We start from the raw sequence: 17,346 nt of genomic DNA, 5'->3' as shown, positions 1-17,346 counted from the left end.
AAGAAACCTTAAAAATGTAAGGGAGTCACTCTTTTTACAAAGATCAGAAGTTTTTGGAGTTGCTCTGGGATACAGCACTGTAGGTTGTTATCAACTCTGTTCTAATGCAAATGCATGTTTCTAGAGCATTTCTGTATTGTCGCTTTTGACCACTCTTCAAATCTCAGAAACTGAAAAAAAACCAAACTGTTTTCTAATAAACTGAAGGAGTTGTGGTTTGCAGGGTTTTGTTTGTTTCTTGGTTTGATTTTTGGTTTGGTTTTTTTGTTTTATGTTTTTTTCCAAAATCAAATGGTTTTAAAAGCCCCATTCTGGGTTAGAATATTTGGTTTCAGTGTTAACCTCTGTGGTTAAGAGCTTTAGCACAAGTACAGGTATCTGTAGTAGTGTATAAAAACTTGTGCAGAAGTAAAAATCAGACCAAGGATGGCATGGAGGTTGATTCACCATTTCCTTACTTCATGGCAACAGGTTGCCTGAAATATTTGGTGTGATTTTTGGGCAAGCACTGCTTTGGTTGTGACTGTGCCTGCTTTTGTTTCTCAGCAAGCACTGCATAGGAAGCCACGAGTACATCCAGAGCTGCCGCAAGTGGGACACGGACATCAGCCTGCAGCTGCTGACCCGCAGCGCCATGTGCAGCGACCTGGCACGGACTGTGAGTGCTCCTACTCTGCAGGCTGGCACCTCTGGTGGGATTGACAAATCAGCATGCCTGCTTGCTCTGGGAAATGCTGTCCTCTTATCCTGCCAGGAAGTGAAAAACATTACTGAATTTTCACAAGGCAAATGACATAAATACGGGTAATGCCTCTTACTAGAGCCAGGTATTTTATACCTGGAAAAGGTATGCTAGCAGTGGGACTAAACTTGAGGCTTGGAAAAGAAGGAACAAATTGCAGAGTTAAATAAAAGTTGGGAACAGTTTTTGAGTGTAATTCAATATGCATCAGACCATCAAAGAGGAAGGAAGGAAGGAGTACTGGGTATCTGCATAGTTGGGCACTTCATGGCTGTTTCTTCCCTCTGTCCCCATGTGTACATATTTCACAGACTATTAAGTAGTTATTTGTTTTCCCCTTTGAAGAGATCACCTTACCTCTTTCCCCTTCAACACCCCAGGTGTTAGTTATTAATTCTCTAAAACATTATAGAAAGGTGAGAACTGGACTTAGTACCTCATATTTTATTGCAGGAGGATGATGACAGGACACCTGTACATCTAACCAAACACCTCCACAAAGTAGAAAAGCCTTTCAGAGAACCTATCATAAGGTAATGTTTGGTGGTTATTTTAATAATCAAGTGCTGATCACTGCTGAATTCCTGACCAAGGTGGTGTTCTGTTCTTGTACTTGTGTCCAAGAGCTTTTATTTCTTGCAGGTCTTCCATTGAAGAGCTTCTTGAGGTGTATCACAAGCAAGTTAACATAGCCCTTAAGAATGAGGTAAGGTTTATTGCTGAACCAAAAGTGGCCAAAGTCACTGGTGAGGTAGCTGGCAAAAAGACTTGCAGGTTTTCTTGGGGAGACTGAGAATCTGAGCAAGCTGTGAAATTATAATCATGGGTATTTAGATTTCTGTTCTTCTTTTCTTCCTGGCTTTTCTTGCAAACCTCAGTTATTATGTGACCATCACAACTAGAAATGTATCTTCCAAGTCCTGGGGTGCAAAATAACCTCTGCCCCAAACATGCTGGAAGAGGTTAATTCAGGAGAATAGGGAAGAGGTCAGAATTCTAACTATGGCTGTTGCTGACAGCCATGAAGGATGTATTTACTAACAGATAAAAATCTGCATAATAGAGAGCAGGAACAGTTGTGTACAATGGGAGTTAGAACTGAAGCATGTTTGGAACATACAAGGAAGTTCTACACAAAGTATAATTATGTCTTATTCTGCATTATTCAATTAATGTCAAAAATTTGTCTGTTTCACTGTATGACAGGTAGCTTAAAGCAGCTTGGATGTTGAATAGTTTACAGTAGTATCCCATCTGCAAAAGCTTATGGATACAACCTGCTAATTTCTTGAAGGAGAAGCAGCTTTTAACTGCTGATAGTAATATAACTTGGAGTCTTAAATGCTTAAACATTAGATAACTGTGTTTATTAACCAGTCTTAAAATGAATTACTTAATTGCAATACTTTTCATTTCCACTATGTTTGTTTGCCTCTCCAGGAATGCAGGCCTGAACAAGCTGCTATTTCCATATTCCCTTAATATTATTTAATTCCCATGCTGGTGATTCACCACGTTCTCAAGGGTAGTTTTGAACACAACCTTTTTGTAGAGGAGTGAGCTGTTACTGCTCCCTGCCATGGTGGTGCTTTTGTTGCTTTGCTCTTGCAGCTGCTTCAGCTTCTTTGTTTAGCTGTGACTTCACAGGCTGAGATAAGGAATGCAAAACATCTCGATTCAGATTTGTTCTACCCTTTGTTGAGCTTGTAGGAAATTGAGCTTTTTGAGGTTGGGAGATGTAGTTTGTAGGTGGTGATGATTAGGTCCAAATAGCAGCAGTTCTGCATTTGAATTTTTTACTTCATGAAGTGAATTCCTTTACATATTCAGTAGCTGAAGATTGCTAATCCAAGTGAAGAAGGGTAATCCATAAATAATTTGTATGTGGGCTTTGATTTCACATTGTTGAACTCTCTGAAAATTATCAATTGTCTTTTTATTGAGATTTGAGAGCCTGTGAGGAAAAAAGCAGTAGAAATTTTTCTTTCCATATCACAAAGAAGCTGTTACCTTCAATTTGTTAGCTTTGGAAAAATGGCTTAAATATTTACAGTGTCCTGTGGTTATTTTCTTACCAGAACAGTTAATTTTTGCCAGGTAGCTCTCAATTAAAAAACTTTCTGATTCAAATGGCTTCTTTGCTATCCATTTGTAGGAAGGTCACGAGTATATGTCTGGGAGAGTGGTGGTTGGGAATCAATTTACATCTTAGTGAGAGAATATTGCAATAGTTACTCCTCTTATTTAGTTGTAAGTGCTCGGAAGTTATTGTGAAAGAAACCTACTTTAAAAAGTAAACTATTATTTTGAAGCAAATATTTTTATTTTCTACATGTGTTCTTTAAAATCGGGTGAGGACTTTCGTTACATTAAAAAAAAAACCAGGAAACCTAGGATAATTCAGATTTCACTCAAATGGCTTTTCTTCTGTTGGAAGAGTAGAAGGAAGAGAATATTAGGAGCAGCTCAACTTTGTCTTAAGTAGCCTACAAAAGTAAATTAAAGTGAAGTAAAAAAGATTAGTTCCGTCATGGAAGCAGTACTGCAGTGAAAGTAGTTGAAGTGTCAGTGTAACTTAAACCTGTGGGCTGAAATTGAAACACTGCTTCTTTAGCATTGTTTCCTCACACTAATTGAATATTCTTTTTTGAACTGCACTTTCTTTTTAGGCCATGAGGGAAATTGAGCTTTGTATCTCATTAGAAAATAATTGTTTGCCAACAGTTGAATAAAAAAATGGTTGGGAACCTCCTAATGTTTCCTGGCACCCCACTCTATGATCTGTACTACTGTGTTTTTGGCATTCATAGGGCAGTTCTCAATATTGAGTTTGTTCTTCATTCCAGTCATTATATCACAGTTTAGTGTAATGGAGATGTGCATCTCATAGTGATGTTTCTTGGCAATTCATTAAAAAACATTAAAGCAATACTGGGTTTCACAATTGTGATCAGACCAATCTGTTCTCTCATACATTCCTTATTAGAACCAGCATAAAGCAGTAGATCATGTAATTAAGACTGTCAGAAAAATCTGTTCTACATTGGATTGTGTAGAGACTCCTGCAATAACGGAATCAGTGAAGAAGCTCAGGAGGGCTGTTAATCTCCCAAGGATTAAAAATGCTGAGGTAAACTTTCACTCTATAAATTGCATGTTTTAACTGATACATTTTATTTCGCGGTTTTTAGTAGCTGGAAATACCAGCAACAGTTCTGTCAGGGTTCTGTTGGGATTTTTGTTGGGTTTTATTTATTTATTTATTTTACTTGACATCTTCCATTTATTTTGACATCTCTCTGCTGTTAATGCATTAATCACTTGCTTTGGGAATATTTTCCTTTTCTAAATAGTGACTTTTAAAAACAGGTTTTAAAGTACTGTTTTCTGGTTCTGAAACTAGAAACTTGTGTCACAGCAGATGCCACTAAATCTGACTGAGGGGAACTGACAGGAGCTCATGCTGTCTAAAATTAATGCAGTTATGCTTTAAAGGAGGAATTGACATCATGTATTTTCCCAGTAGTGTTTGTGACTAGCAATAGCATCTTAAAACTCTTAACTGTTCATGCTCCTGCATTCCTGAGCATAAGGACAAACCCAAAATCTCTCAAACAGCCCAGAATCTCATGATGCAACTGCCTTATAATGAATGGTTCAGTTGAGCAGGGCAGTCTCAAGTCATGTTGTCAAAAACAGTCATTACGTGGAGAAGTGTGCAAATAAAAAAGCTGAATAACCTTTTAATGCTATTTCTGTTGTCCTGCTGCCTTACCAGAGTGGCAACTCATGTGATGCTCTATTTGCTTTTGGCTTCATCAGTTCAGTGATGTGTTTGTAACACTGAGCAGAAGACAGATAAATATAGTTGTACAAGAGCTAAAATTTTTACAGGGAAGTGCAGAAGACATTAAGACAACAGATAAATATTTTTCAATGTTTGCTTTTTGGTAGGAGAAAGCTGCAGAAATAATTAGATTTCAGTGTACAAATAGCTCCTAAAAAAACCATTGCTCCACTAGAATTTGAAAAAGGTGAGATTTTATGAATTTAACCCTGTGATTATTTTATGGTGGACATTGACTTACACAGTAATGTGTATGAAGACATGTAGGACTGCTTTCAGAAACAAAAATGCTATAAGTATTAGAGACTCTTGCATTGTCATATTTTGTAAGATATTTTTTGATTTTATTTCTTTTCAAAGTAATTCTTTGTGGTTGGACAAAGTGAGCACATTTTTATAAGAATGTGAAATTTTTTGATACTCAAACTTTAAGTTCAGGATGCTCAATTAGTACACTAGAAGTGTAAAGAGAGCTTTCATCTTCTGCAGCACTTGTGACAAACTTTGTAGGAAGTTGGGAATTCACGGGGTTTGATTTTAAACCACAAGCTTAGTTTTCATTAAAAATTTTAGTTTTATCAGGACTTGAATTAGGCATGAAATCCCTCCTGATTAGAAGGGAGAGAATTCCCATGCTTTGTTTGTCACCTCTTGGTTTCAATATTGTCTTTGTTGAGACTAGACATTGCTGTGATGTTGCATCATGTTGAGACTTCCATTTTAGCAGACCAAGAAGCAAACAAAGATAGTACAAAGTAATAGTCCTTACTGTTAATTTTCTCAGTTGTTTAATATTTTTTTATTCAGTAAATTTATAGCTCTGCCAGAAAAAGATACCAAATGCCACAAACAAAGCCAAAAAAAAGGAGCTGTTTAAAGCTGTTCAGATTTAAATTACTGGTCAATAAGCTAATGACCTCTGCTTTCATCCATAACAGCCCTGAGCAAGTTTTATCTCTGCCTAGAGAAGTTAGATTATCCTGGGCAATATTCCAATGTACTGTGTCCTTCTGGACTTCATATAAAGAGTGTCAAAGCAGTTGACTTGACAAAAAAATGAGCTTTTGAACTTGGTGAATAGTGGTTGCATCATATGGAAATTGTGATGCTATTAGTCAACTCTTGAGGAACTTTGAGTGAAAAGATGTGTTACATAAACTTAAATATGAGCTTAATTCAGATAGTTCATTATTTCTGTATAAGATACTTAATAGCCATGGAAAACTAAGATGGATTTTCAGTATCGAAATTTCCTCTGACTTTATTGTATAGGTATCCTTAAAATGTGGTGATGACAACAGCAAGAGCCCCTCTGGTGAGTAAAGTTCTTAAATTTTTATTTAAAAGCTGGTTTGAGGTGGCTAATTTAGGAAGAAGTGCATTCAAAATAAATTATCATTTAGGTTCACTGCGGCCTGAACACCCTCTGAAAGTGAGTATAGACCAGTTAACAAGAGCAGTTGAGGCCCTCCTGCAGCTCCACACAAATTCCTGTAGCAGTTCAGCAGCAATTTCTCCAGAAGAGAGTAAGAGTACCAAGGAAGCTTGGACTGCCACAGAACATCTCCAGTTCACAATATTTGCTGCTCATGGAATTTCTTCTGGTTGGGTGTCAAAGTAAGTGACTTACTTATTGTAAAATTCCTCCTTTTATATGTATATATATATTTTTATGGGTTTTTTATGTTTCTGTGTTTAAATTTTTCCTTACACAGTTATGAAAAATACTACTTGATTTGTTCTCTGACTCATAATGGGAAAGATCTCTTCAAACCTGTTCAGTCCAAGAAGGTTGGCACATACAAGAACTTCTTCTACTTGATTAAATGGGATGAACTGTAAGTGACTTCAATCTATTAAAACTCAATAAAATGTTTTGTTTTTGCTAGCTGTTGAATGCTGTCATTCAAGTAACTCTTGGTTCTAATTCCATTTCAAACATCCAAAGAACAAGTTACTGATCAAAATCAGAAATATTTTTCCAAATGGTATTTCAGTACTCATTGTAAAAGGGGGAATGGAGATGCTGGACAAATGCCCTGTATTAATGTGTTTGTAGCATAAAATTACAGAGAGATGGGAAGGTCGTAATGTTCCTTGCAATGGGAATGGCTTGTGCTGCTTTAAGAGGGATTAAAGAATAAAGCTTGCTTGTATGTACTGCTCAATTTATGTAATTGAGAGAGGAAAAGCAATGTCTCACTTTTACTAACATGAATGCTGAATCAGTTTTTATTCCAGATACAGAGGGTAGAAAGGAAGAAGGAAGGGCATACAGAGAAAAGATGGGGAGATCATGGCAGATGGTATCTGCTAACTGAAATAGGAATAGTTTTCATTATTTGTGCACAGCTTAATCTCTGCCACTTGAGTTATCAGGCAGCCTGTCATAGCTGAGGCATCATGTGAGCCCCATGGTGCCCCATATCTACTCTCCTGACTGTCTTTGAAGGTCAGAGATAGACCCTAAGGAATACCCTGAAAGTTTGTCGTGAACAAATTATTTCAGACCAGCAATGAGAGTTTCTAGAACACCTGCCTTCAGAGAGTACTCCTGCTGCCTTTTTTTTGATGCATGGGATTAATTGTCAGATCTTTTGCTGGCAGGTACTGGTGTATTACAGTGAAAGGTCTGCTAGATTGCTCAAAGGCTGCTGACAGCAGTGTGGTGCTTTATAGTGCAGTTGTCATGTTTTACAGAGAAATCAAACTAAAAGAACATTTTTAGGCAGTAAAAACAGTGTAAACAAAAGTGAAAACTTGAATAACTCAGTGAAGTGTGTACTTCTTAGCTGCTTGCTTTACGGGTTTTGTACTATTTAGAATTTAACTTTTAGTAGTTTTTGATTCTTTCATTTGGATGGGAAACTATTGGCAGCTGACCCTTTCAATTTGAAAAATTAGGAGGTGGCTAACATGGAATTCTGTGTGCCCTTCCTAGTTAGTGGAGTGGGAAAACTAATTATGCTGGGCAGTCAATTGTGTGCAAGGAATGTGATTTAATAGACAGATTAAAAGGGTTGTTCCAAATCTCACTATAGTGCAGGAGTGTAATTTAGCAGGTTTACAAACCATTAGTGTGAGAGATGAAATAGAGTGAAATATGATTGCATGGATATTTAACACTTGTTCGTCAATGTTAATTGACTTTTGGAAAGCAAGAGGCATAAATGGATTATGTGGATAAGCCTGTAACTTACTAACTGCTGCCTTTTTTCTAATTGACTTATTTTTAATACTTTTATTTTATAGAATAATTTTCCCCATCCAGATTTCACAGTTGCCTTTGGAATCAGTCTTGCGTCTGACTTTGTTTGGAATCCTAAATCAAAGTAGTGGGAGTTCCCCTGACTCAAATAAGCAGAGAAAGGGCCCAGAGAATTTGGGTCAGGTTTCTTTACCTCTGTTTGATTTTAGGCGGTGAGTATCTGAAATATGGGTAAAATTGTCAATACGATATGATCTGTGTAGAGGTTTTTCCACACCCATAACTATAGAAATTACCTCTCTGATATTGAATATAGTAGGCTATGATAAAGGTAGGAATTGTAAAATATACTGATACAGAAAAAGTACATTTCATTAAATAGAGGACAAAATGTGGTCTTGTGTTGTGGAATTTCCATTTCACTGGCTGAAAAAAACTTCACTGCTGGAGGAAGTTGAATATTGTTTGGATGATTATACCCCAGAATATTCTAAAATTATTCCTTTTGATTCAGAGCTGGGTTTATTTAAAAAAGTTAAAATAAAGGGATAATTAGCCAGTGTGTTAAACTTGTGGCATGTTTCTGGTTTGAACGGGCTTTCCTTCAAATACAGCTGCTGGATACTGTTGCATGTTTTTCGCTGAGGATGAAAAGCCTGCTGTAACTTTCCTAAGCTGAGTGTTTCTGGATTGGTTCAAGTTGCTTTGTTCTTCCAGCTTTGATTACAAAGCTCATTCCAAAACACTTATCACTGGGGCAGCTACTCAGTGAGACCTTAACCAGTAGGCTGGAACCACAGTGCCCAAATTAGACATCATGGTGCAGAGGTGATCACACCACTGTGAAACAGCTTCTGCATTCATGCTTAAGGTTTCCTGTTTGTGTGCTGCTGACTACTTGGGCTTACTGGGAGTTGAAATTGTCAAGCAAGGCTGCAGAAAGGCAGCCAGGTCTTTCCTGGGCAGTTACTGCTGTGTGTTGCTTGTGGCTGTTTCGTGTGCTTTGCGTCCTCTGGTTCTGGGTTTGCCTTTACTTGCTCTGCTTTCTTTTTTGTCTGGTGATGATTCCAACAGCTTGAGGGTGTCACAGAGTTTAGGATTTCCTGCATTGCAAAGATGGCCTGCAGCTGCTTTCAGTCTTCACCAAAGCTTGGATTTCTTTTCACAAACGATGCTTATTTCAACCTTCTGTTTAAATGCTGCATTTCAGTCTCCTATCCAAATACTACATTTCACAGTATTTGAAAGCACAGCTTTTGATTTGAATTGCAAATTTATCTTGTCTTCATGGTATTGTCATAAGAGTTAGTTTGGGGAGAAAACTGTATTTTCTGTTTATGCAGAGCACTACAATGGTGTGTGTTGTGCCAGAGCTTGGTGAGTGGCCTGTATGTAGGAGCTGTAGAGATGCTTAGTGGTCTAATCCACTTGCAGTCCACATAAATTAAATCCAGACCAAGGTAATTAAAACTGGTAGCCAGATATTCCAGTTACAGTTGAAAATAGCATCAATGGCAGGCAGGAGCTACAACTTGAAACTTAACTGAAATAAGGGGAGAACAAAACTGGTCATTTATGAGTTTTGGAAGAATCCATGGCCAAGTTAAAATTCCTTCTGCTGGAGTGCATGTGGAGTGGCTGAAGTCATCATTGCTTGTGGATGAGACAGAAGGCTGTGGCAACTGTATTAAATTGGAGAATTATTAAAAAGAATGAGCTGTTCAGTTGTGCTTTACTGGCACGATTTGGTAATCTTTATTGGCATGACAAGCTCCTAGTTAATCAATATTTACATATAACAACCTGTTCTTTATTTGAAGTACTTACAAACCCTAAAATGTCTTGCAAAATATACTTAAGGCTTGGCCTTCAAGCAGTCTTTTGAGCAACATTTTGATTTTAAAAGACTGATGGAAGTTTTCTGTACCTAACATTCAACGCTTAATTGATTTATGAAGTGTCTTCAGTTGTGCCCTCCTACAGCTGGAAATGGTATTAATGTTGGGAATACACTGGCAAATGCAAGTGTCATTTGATATGCCCTTGCAGAATCTGGTAATGTGAGAAGTCCAAGCAAATGGTGATGCCTGTAAGATTCATATGCTTGGACCTTTTTTCTAGAAGCTAAGAAAGAGTGTGTGTGTGTGTTCAGTTTTTTTCTCAGAGGGAAAAGTATTCCTTTTCTGACTTAAAGAACGGGGAGCACCTAATTTATTGTCAACTAAATCAACACTGAACTTTTTCCTTTGCCTTTTCCACCTAAAAGTTGTGTGCATCCCTTTAAAGCACTTAAAGTACAGATGACAGCCAGTGAAAATCAGTGAATTAGTTTGGCAACTAATATTTTGGCAAAGTTAACAGACTGTGATGCTAATAACCTGTACATGTTCTTTTCTCAGATTGTTAACTAGTGGGACGAAGCTGTTGCAGCTGTGGACCACATCACATCCACATCATGTGTCAGGGATGACCAGTAAGAAAGGAAATATGGAAAGAATAGTATTGCAGGTTATACATAATTCTGATTTACTCTGTGCTTTGTTTGAATGTTGTGATTTGTAAGTCATATTAGGTGAATGTTTTGGGGAGAGGGAAAGTACTGCTAAGTAATATTTGAAAGTCAGTATAGAATAGTGATTACTAAACTGTAAGGGCAAAGAATGGGAAGCTCCTGGAAGTCTCTGCAAATCTGTTATTGAATAACTGTCTGGAAGTAAGAGAATGCAGAAGTGCTTTGGCATGACATGCTGTCAGTACTGGGAGAGAATGTTTTTGAAAGCAGTCCATAGAAATGGGTGCTGAGATGGGAGTGGTCTGGACACCAGCAGTAGCAATTCCAGCTCCTTTACAGAACATAAGCACCTCTCTTTCTCAGTTCAGAGTTCAATTTTCCCTCCAAAGAGAAGATACCTTACTAGGCGTGGCTCAGCAGTCCCAAAACATGGCCTGAGTGGGTGGCTGGGTGGAAACCACTGGTGTGGGTTTGAACAGCTCTGATTATCTCTGCTCTAAGCATTCTCACTTCTCTTCTGAGGAGTGCTCCAGCCACTGCATTGTGCAACAACACAGCTGTACTTTTAGGAGCTGTAGTCATGTAGAAGAATTGAGATGGAAAAAAATACTCAGCAAACAGTATCTGGGGACTGTTGCACTTGTAGAACCAAAAATCTGAGATTACTGGAAGGGTGAGCTTTCTATACTTAAGGACTTGCATCATCTTTTTTTCTTTTTTCTTTTTCAGATTGACTTCCCATCCCATACTTTTGATATTGAATATAAAATTCCTCAAGCTGCAAAGACTACTGTGCATTATTCTGTAGAAACATTAGAAAAACCATTGAGAGAACGTCTCCTTGCCATTCTCTCCAAGGATAGCACCATTGGGTATGTCCATCTCTTCTTCAGAAAGAGCAGGGCTCTTTTTGCACGTGACAGTTTGTAACTAGGACATGGAATGCTTATGTATTCTTGAGTTTCTGTTAATTTTTTTTAATATATTTTGAAGACCTGTAGAGGCTTAAACAATAGATTGAATTAAACATGTGAAATCATGGTACTAACTTAATGAATTTCCTTCTGTTTTCCTTGGCTGCTGCTGTTAGTTTCTTGCTACAAGACTGCTGCCCCTTTGCCTGCCTGTTGTTGTCACCTGTTCTTACTTGGCAGCTTCTCAGTTCCAGGAGTTCCAGCAGTGGCTGTTCATGTGCCATGGGAGCTCTCCTGGCAGCCTTTCCTACTCATCTGCACCAAAAAAAAAAAGTTCTTGGTTTATTTCAGATTATACTAAAACTTAAGTTTGTCCTGCCCAAATTATAAATTAAACAAATGTTTTCTTAATGTTTGAGGCTTTGTTTGGCTTCCTGTTTTGACTTTTGTAGAGGAAAGAGTAATTTCAATGTAATTCCGTTCAGTGTGTTAAATTATCTGCCTGAATACAACAATCAGTGGCATTGGGGTTATTCAGGTGATGGTTTGTCATGTGCATCATAAACTGAAATGCTCTTGTCTGCAGGCTGTCAAAAGAAGATAAAGAATTTTTGTGGGAGAAGAGACATTATTGTCATAGCCATCCTAATAGCCTACCAAAAATACTGGTTAGTGCCCCTCACTGGGACTGGGCAAGTCTTCCAGAAATATATTCCTTACTTCAGAGGTGGCCTCCTTTATCACCCTTAGCTGCACTGGAACTACTTGATTCAAAGTAAGAAAACTGTAATAACTCTCTTGTGTTTTGTTCAGTTTTAAATGGCTCTTCTTTGGTAGAAGATCCTGGAATGGTGTTCTGTGGGAAAATACTGCTGAATTTCTTGCAGAAAAAGTTAAATGTTTTTAAAATTTTAAATAACCCTATGCTTACTTTATTGATGTAGGCTTATTCAAATCATGTAGTGAAAGCACAGCAACTGTGGTTAGGGTTCTGAAGTTTAACATGCAACAGTTGATACAGCCAGAGTTTTGAGAGGTTTTGAGTGTGCTTGTCCTAAACATGCACATGCGGTTGCATCTTATGTGAGGAAGGGCCTTGTAGGTCCCTTATTGAGCTTTTAAAGACTTTACATGGTTGCTTTTCTATCTAGCTGATCTCAAAAAAAGAATAAGAAAAAATCCTACATGAGTAGAGAAAACTTGATGTGGATTTGTGGTGACTTTCTAGGTTTGCTGATCAGGAAATACGAAATACAGCTGTGAACTGGATAGAGACATTGAGTGATGATGAATTAACAGATTTCCTCCCTCAGTTTGTGCAGGTAAGACTTTCTGCCTACACGGAGGTTTGAATTTTTCTGGCTCTTGAAAACCCAAAGGAGTTGCTGCTGCCCAGTAGCAGAAGTGCAGTTGTGTGCCTCTAACTGTAATGCACAGTAGGGGAAACAATTTGAATAAATAATCTCTTTGTGACTGTCCAAAGTATTTGTGGTAACTCTGTCTATGCATTAGTCACAAAATGTGTCTTCATCAAGAATTAAATGCAGACCTGATTTATGTAATTTCCATTGTATTTAGGCATTGAAGTATGAAACCTACCTTGACAGTGCTCTTGTGAAATTTCTTTTGGCTCGGGCACTGGGAAGCATTCGGATTGCACACTACCTGTACTGGTAAGGGGTTCTTTGTTCATTGCTCATGTAATGTGTGTGCCACAAGATTAATATTTCAGATAAAAAATCCTTATTTACATCATCATTCAATAACATAACAGTGACTGTTATGAATGGTGATTATACAGAATGTATCCTGGTTGTTGGTTTGTTTTTTTAATGAAAGATAGTGCCTCTGCAAAGCACAAACTTCTTGTCTTTTCTATCCTGTATATCAGTAACTTCAGACATACATAGTACTGATTCACTAAACTATTTAATGTCTTAATATTGCATTGTTTGCTGTATTTTCCATAGGAAAATTTAACTTATATCCTTTATTTCAGGCTTCTTAAGGATACACTGTATGATACAAAGTTTGGTGTAAGGTATGAGCAAATTCTTGGAGCTTTTCTTTCAGTCTGTGGAAAAAGGCTGAGGGAAGAGCTGGAGAAGCAGACCAGGCTAGTGCAGCTCTTTGGAATGGTAGCAGAAAGAGTAAAGCAAATGAGTGGATCTGCTCGGCAGGTGTGTATATATTTTTAATTCAAAACTAATTCACTTAATTGTCTTTCTAGTCTAAATTCAAAATGTTATGTAAATGTATAGGAAGTTTTAATGAACCTGTTGCTCTGCAAAGTTTAATGAAGTTGATGCTTTTGTCAACTTTGTCACCTGAAACATATGGTGGTGAGTTGATAGGGCAAGAAAGTATAGGATGGTTTCTGTGTATGATCAACTGGAAATAAATTTAAACTTATTACTGCTGAAGAACGATCTCATCATGCAAAGGAATGGGATATCTGGTTTTGTGCTGATGATAGAGCTTAGAGTTTGATGGAGTGGGATGCTGTCATCTGGTTCAGTCAAAAAAACCCCCACAACCATGTGTGATGAGTGTTACATTGCTAGGCTTAGGTATTTGTCATAGCTAAACCAGGAGCTGTAGTTTCTGGCATTCCTTTGACATTAGGGAATTAAAATAGTGCCTTCAGGGTAACTTTGTCCAGACTTTTTCTGTAGATGATTCAATGAGGAAAATGTCAGCTGAATTTTCTTTCTGTCTGCAGGCTGCCTTGCAAAATGGCATGGAGCGTGTGCAGCTGTTTTTCTTGAAGAACAAATGCCGTTTGCCTCTCAATCCCAGTCTTGTGGCAAAAGAGTTAAATATTAAGGTACTGCACATTCAGGGTTTCAAAACTCTTTTGTAAAAATTACATCTTGGCCAAGCTTTTACAAATGAAAAAAACCACTTCAAGTGCTTGAAAGCTCTTTATGCTGTGGAGATGGGGTTTAATTAAAAATGCTGATTGAATAAGGCAGCAAAATTCGGTGAGCAAAGATAAAATGTGTACAAATACAGTGTAAAACCAACAAGGGCACTTGTGTTAAAAAATATGGACACGTATCTGTAATAACTTATTACATCTTCAGACCCTGTCTCCTGAGACCAGCAATTCTGAAAGTGAATGAAAAAGTCCTGTGTGCATTAGTAATCAAAAGAGGAAATTGGCCAAGAATATAAAGTTCAAGCAGTGAGTAAATACTGTGAAACACGTGAAACTGCCTGATACTGATTGCATCCAGATATGCTGGGGAAGGAGTCAGTAGCTTTATTTTCTTGTGAAGGTCCAGCAAGTAATAATGTAGGAGAAGCAGGTAAATTATTTTTCCAGAACTCTGCAAGGTTTGACAATATCTACTCAACCACAGTCTTGATTATATCATCATGCATGACTGAGAACCTAAAGGTTTGTTAACGCTTCAACTAATCCTGTGTTTGAGAGACAGCTCATCTCACTTCTCTACTGTAACTATTAAATCATGAGCAGGGACTTGAAAGCAGGTAAATGAGAAGATACTGTGAAACACACAAATACACATTTTTAATACATCTCCTAGGTTTCAAGAAAAAGCTACTGATAAAATATTTATTCATGTTTTATTCACTCTTCCCTTCAGAATGTTTGAAACATCACTGTGCAGCACTGTTGGCTTTTGTACAAGAATTCAACAAATAACAGCTAAAGGGCTCGTTATTCAAGGGAAGCACGTATTCACCACAATGGAAATGTTAAAAGTCTGAATAGACACATTGTGTGTCAAACCTGCTTGTTGTCAGAATGTCTTGTTTTCTGGGCTAGCAGGAATAGTCCTTTCTGACCATTGACATTAAATCTACTTGCAGGCTTGTTCTTTCTTCAGCTCCAATGCAGTACCACTCAAAGTCGCACTGATAAATGCTGACCCACTGGGAGAAGAAATTAATGTGATGTTTAAGGTAGGCCTTGCATGTATACTGGAGAAAATAAAGAAGTTGAATGATAATCACTGTTTCATTGGTATCAATTAATTTTAGCATAGACCAATAAGCTTAGTTATTCCATGCATTTGCTCCTGTGTATCTAGAAAGCAACATGTGAACAGACCATAAAACATAAAAATCTACCATATGTGAAAGTTTAATTGTAGCCTGTTTCTCTTTCAAGTTTACTGTGTCACTGGCTAACTTTTTATTTTTCCATTTAAGGTTGGAGAAGATCTGAGACAAGATATGTTGGCTTTACAAATGATTAAGATCATGGATAAGATCTGGCTGCAGGAGGGACTGGATCTAAGAATGGTTATCTTCAAGTGTCTCTCAACTGGAAAAGACCGAGGTGCTAAACCAGATGCTGCCTTTAATCTTTGCTTCCCCCCTTCAATTTCTTGTCACACTGATAATGAAAAACTCTGAGCAGAAGGTGCCAAGGAACAGTTCCACTGCAAGGAACTTCAGTACTTGTATCATAAGTTAGATTGTTCTGAATTTCCTGATGTCTGAGTGGCATCCAGATGTGTTTTCTTGAGTGTTCTGTTGTCAGTGAACAGTGGAACAAACAAATAGAGTGATAAAAATCAAGGTTGCTTTTCACGCTCCTACTGCAACACAAGAAAATAATGTTGCTACAGCAGTTCTTGTTCTGAAAGTTTAATTATGGTGAACGTATTCCAATGCAAACCAAAATGCTGAAGTATTTGGAATCTGCTGCAGTTGAGTCATGGAGTATCATTCTGGTACTGAAACGTGCAAAAAAAAGCAAAATTTGAACCAGCCCTTGACATGCACACACACTGTCCCCCGGCATTTGTGTCATATTCTGGTGAAAGTTCCTTGGCAATATGAAGATGTTTCTGGGGTTTGAAAGTAGGTCACAGAACTCTGAGTGCAAATACTGTGCCCTGCACCTTGAACATGCTTTTGGCTAGTTTTAGCTAATTCTCTAGAGCTAGCCAATAGAAACCAAATATATTTAAGAGGATAAACAATAAATTAAATATTTCTTTAGTCAGATGAACAGCATGACCAAAACTCTTAAATACATGGAAAAGATGGAAATTTAGGTTGCCAAAAGCTAAGCAAAAAGCTTCTATTTATGTAGGACTTGCTTTTTAGAGAAACAGATGGCTTTTCCTCCTACTCTGAATGATGACTTGATTTATGTAGCTTTTTTTTCCTTGTTGCTAATATTAGTGTCCTTAAAGTACTCAAAAGATTGAAGGGGAAGAGTCAAATGGATGTAAATTACAGATGTACCTTTAGTAGCTCTTGCCAAAATAGAAGTAAAATTCTGTTAATCAACTAAATGTTTTCTAATTAAATAAATTTTATGATTTAGCTGTACAAATATTTTTAATAAATTATTTCTCCAAAGTAAGGCCACGTATGAAGCCCACTGTCTGGTCTCTTTCAACACTTGACAGCAGACAAAGTTACTAGATTAATTCACTATCAGTGTGTGGGAATTGCCAGCATCAAAGTATTTTGCCCAATTTAGAGTAAAAGTTTGTGTGGTAGAAACTAATTATTCAAAGTATAACTTAAGTATGCATTCTAGCAGCTGTAACTAGTTGTAGTGAAGTAATCTAAGTTGGATTGCTACATGTTTCATGGTTTACTTTGTAACATAGTCTGTGGAAATGCTTGGGGGACTAACAGAATTATTTTTACACATGACCAGGTTTTCAAGGAGGTTGGTCTAAAACTCTAAGATTCATCATTGTTAGGAATAAATAATAAAAATGCAGCATCACTTAAGGAGATGGCTAAATACACTTTATTTTATTCTATATCAAGGCATGGTGGAGCTTGTTCCTGCTTCAGATACACTTAGGAAAATTCAAGTGGAATATGGAGTGACAGGTTCTTTTAAGGACAAGCCTCTGGCTGAATGGTTGCGGAAGTATAATCCTACAGAGGAGGAGTATGAAAAGGTAACTTTTCAGCACTGGTTTTTTGGGTTTTTTTAAGATCTTCTAAAAGGGCTAAGTACAATATGATGAAAGAATGAAATTCATATTCCAGTTCTTCCATTGAATTGTTTGGTTTGTGTCTTTAAGAAACTTATTTTTTTTCTATACTTGAAAAAGAGTAAATTAAATTCCCCCCCTATAAAAAGGAGCCAGATGGATTCTCAGGATTCTCATCAAG

The 17,346-nt window shown here is 37.4% G+C and overlaps 1 protein-coding gene across 2 annotated transcripts in view; it reads left to right on the top strand.

Annotated features, from left to right (window-relative positions):
- PIK3C2A (phosphatidylinositol-4-phosphate 3-kinase catalytic subunit type 2 alpha) overlaps positions 1 to 17,346 on the top strand; it is a 50,595-nt gene that overhangs the window by 23,226 nt on the left and 10,023 nt on the right. For both annotated transcript variants that reach the window (XM_030948768.1, XM_030948767.1), the window contains exons 6-23: positions 547 to 658; positions 1,196 to 1,275; positions 1,385 to 1,448; positions 3,729 to 3,872; positions 5,862 to 5,904; positions 5,993 to 6,206; positions 6,305 to 6,427; positions 7,842 to 8,009; positions 10,197 to 10,305; positions 11,039 to 11,181; positions 11,810 to 11,998; positions 12,452 to 12,545; positions 12,802 to 12,896; positions 13,223 to 13,403; positions 13,946 to 14,050; positions 15,064 to 15,156; positions 15,406 to 15,535; positions 16,993 to 17,129. In XM_030948768.1, the coding sequence (XP_030804628.1) occupies positions 547 to 658; positions 1,196 to 1,275; positions 1,385 to 1,448; positions 3,729 to 3,872; positions 5,862 to 5,904; positions 5,993 to 6,206; positions 6,305 to 6,427; positions 7,842 to 8,009; positions 10,197 to 10,305; positions 11,039 to 11,181; positions 11,810 to 11,998; positions 12,452 to 12,545; positions 12,802 to 12,896; positions 13,223 to 13,403; positions 13,946 to 14,050; positions 15,064 to 15,156; positions 15,406 to 15,535; positions 16,993 to 17,129 (2,224 nt within the window). The remainder of the gene's footprint in view (positions 1 to 546; positions 659 to 1,195; positions 1,276 to 1,384; positions 1,449 to 3,728; positions 3,873 to 5,861; positions 5,905 to 5,992; positions 6,207 to 6,304; positions 6,428 to 7,841; positions 8,010 to 10,196; positions 10,306 to 11,038; positions 11,182 to 11,809; positions 11,999 to 12,451; positions 12,546 to 12,801; positions 12,897 to 13,222; positions 13,404 to 13,945; positions 14,051 to 15,063; positions 15,157 to 15,405; positions 15,536 to 16,992; positions 17,130 to 17,346) is intronic.

This window comes from Camarhynchus parvulus, chromosome 5 (assembly GCF_901933205.1).
Source record: "Camarhynchus parvulus chromosome 5, STF_HiC, whole genome shotgun sequence".
Lineage (NCBI taxonomy): Eukaryota > Metazoa > Chordata > Aves > Passeriformes > Thraupidae > Camarhynchus > Camarhynchus parvulus.
The sequence above is the reverse complement of the archived record's forward strand: the minus strand, read 5'-3'. Positions and strand labels throughout refer to the sequence as shown.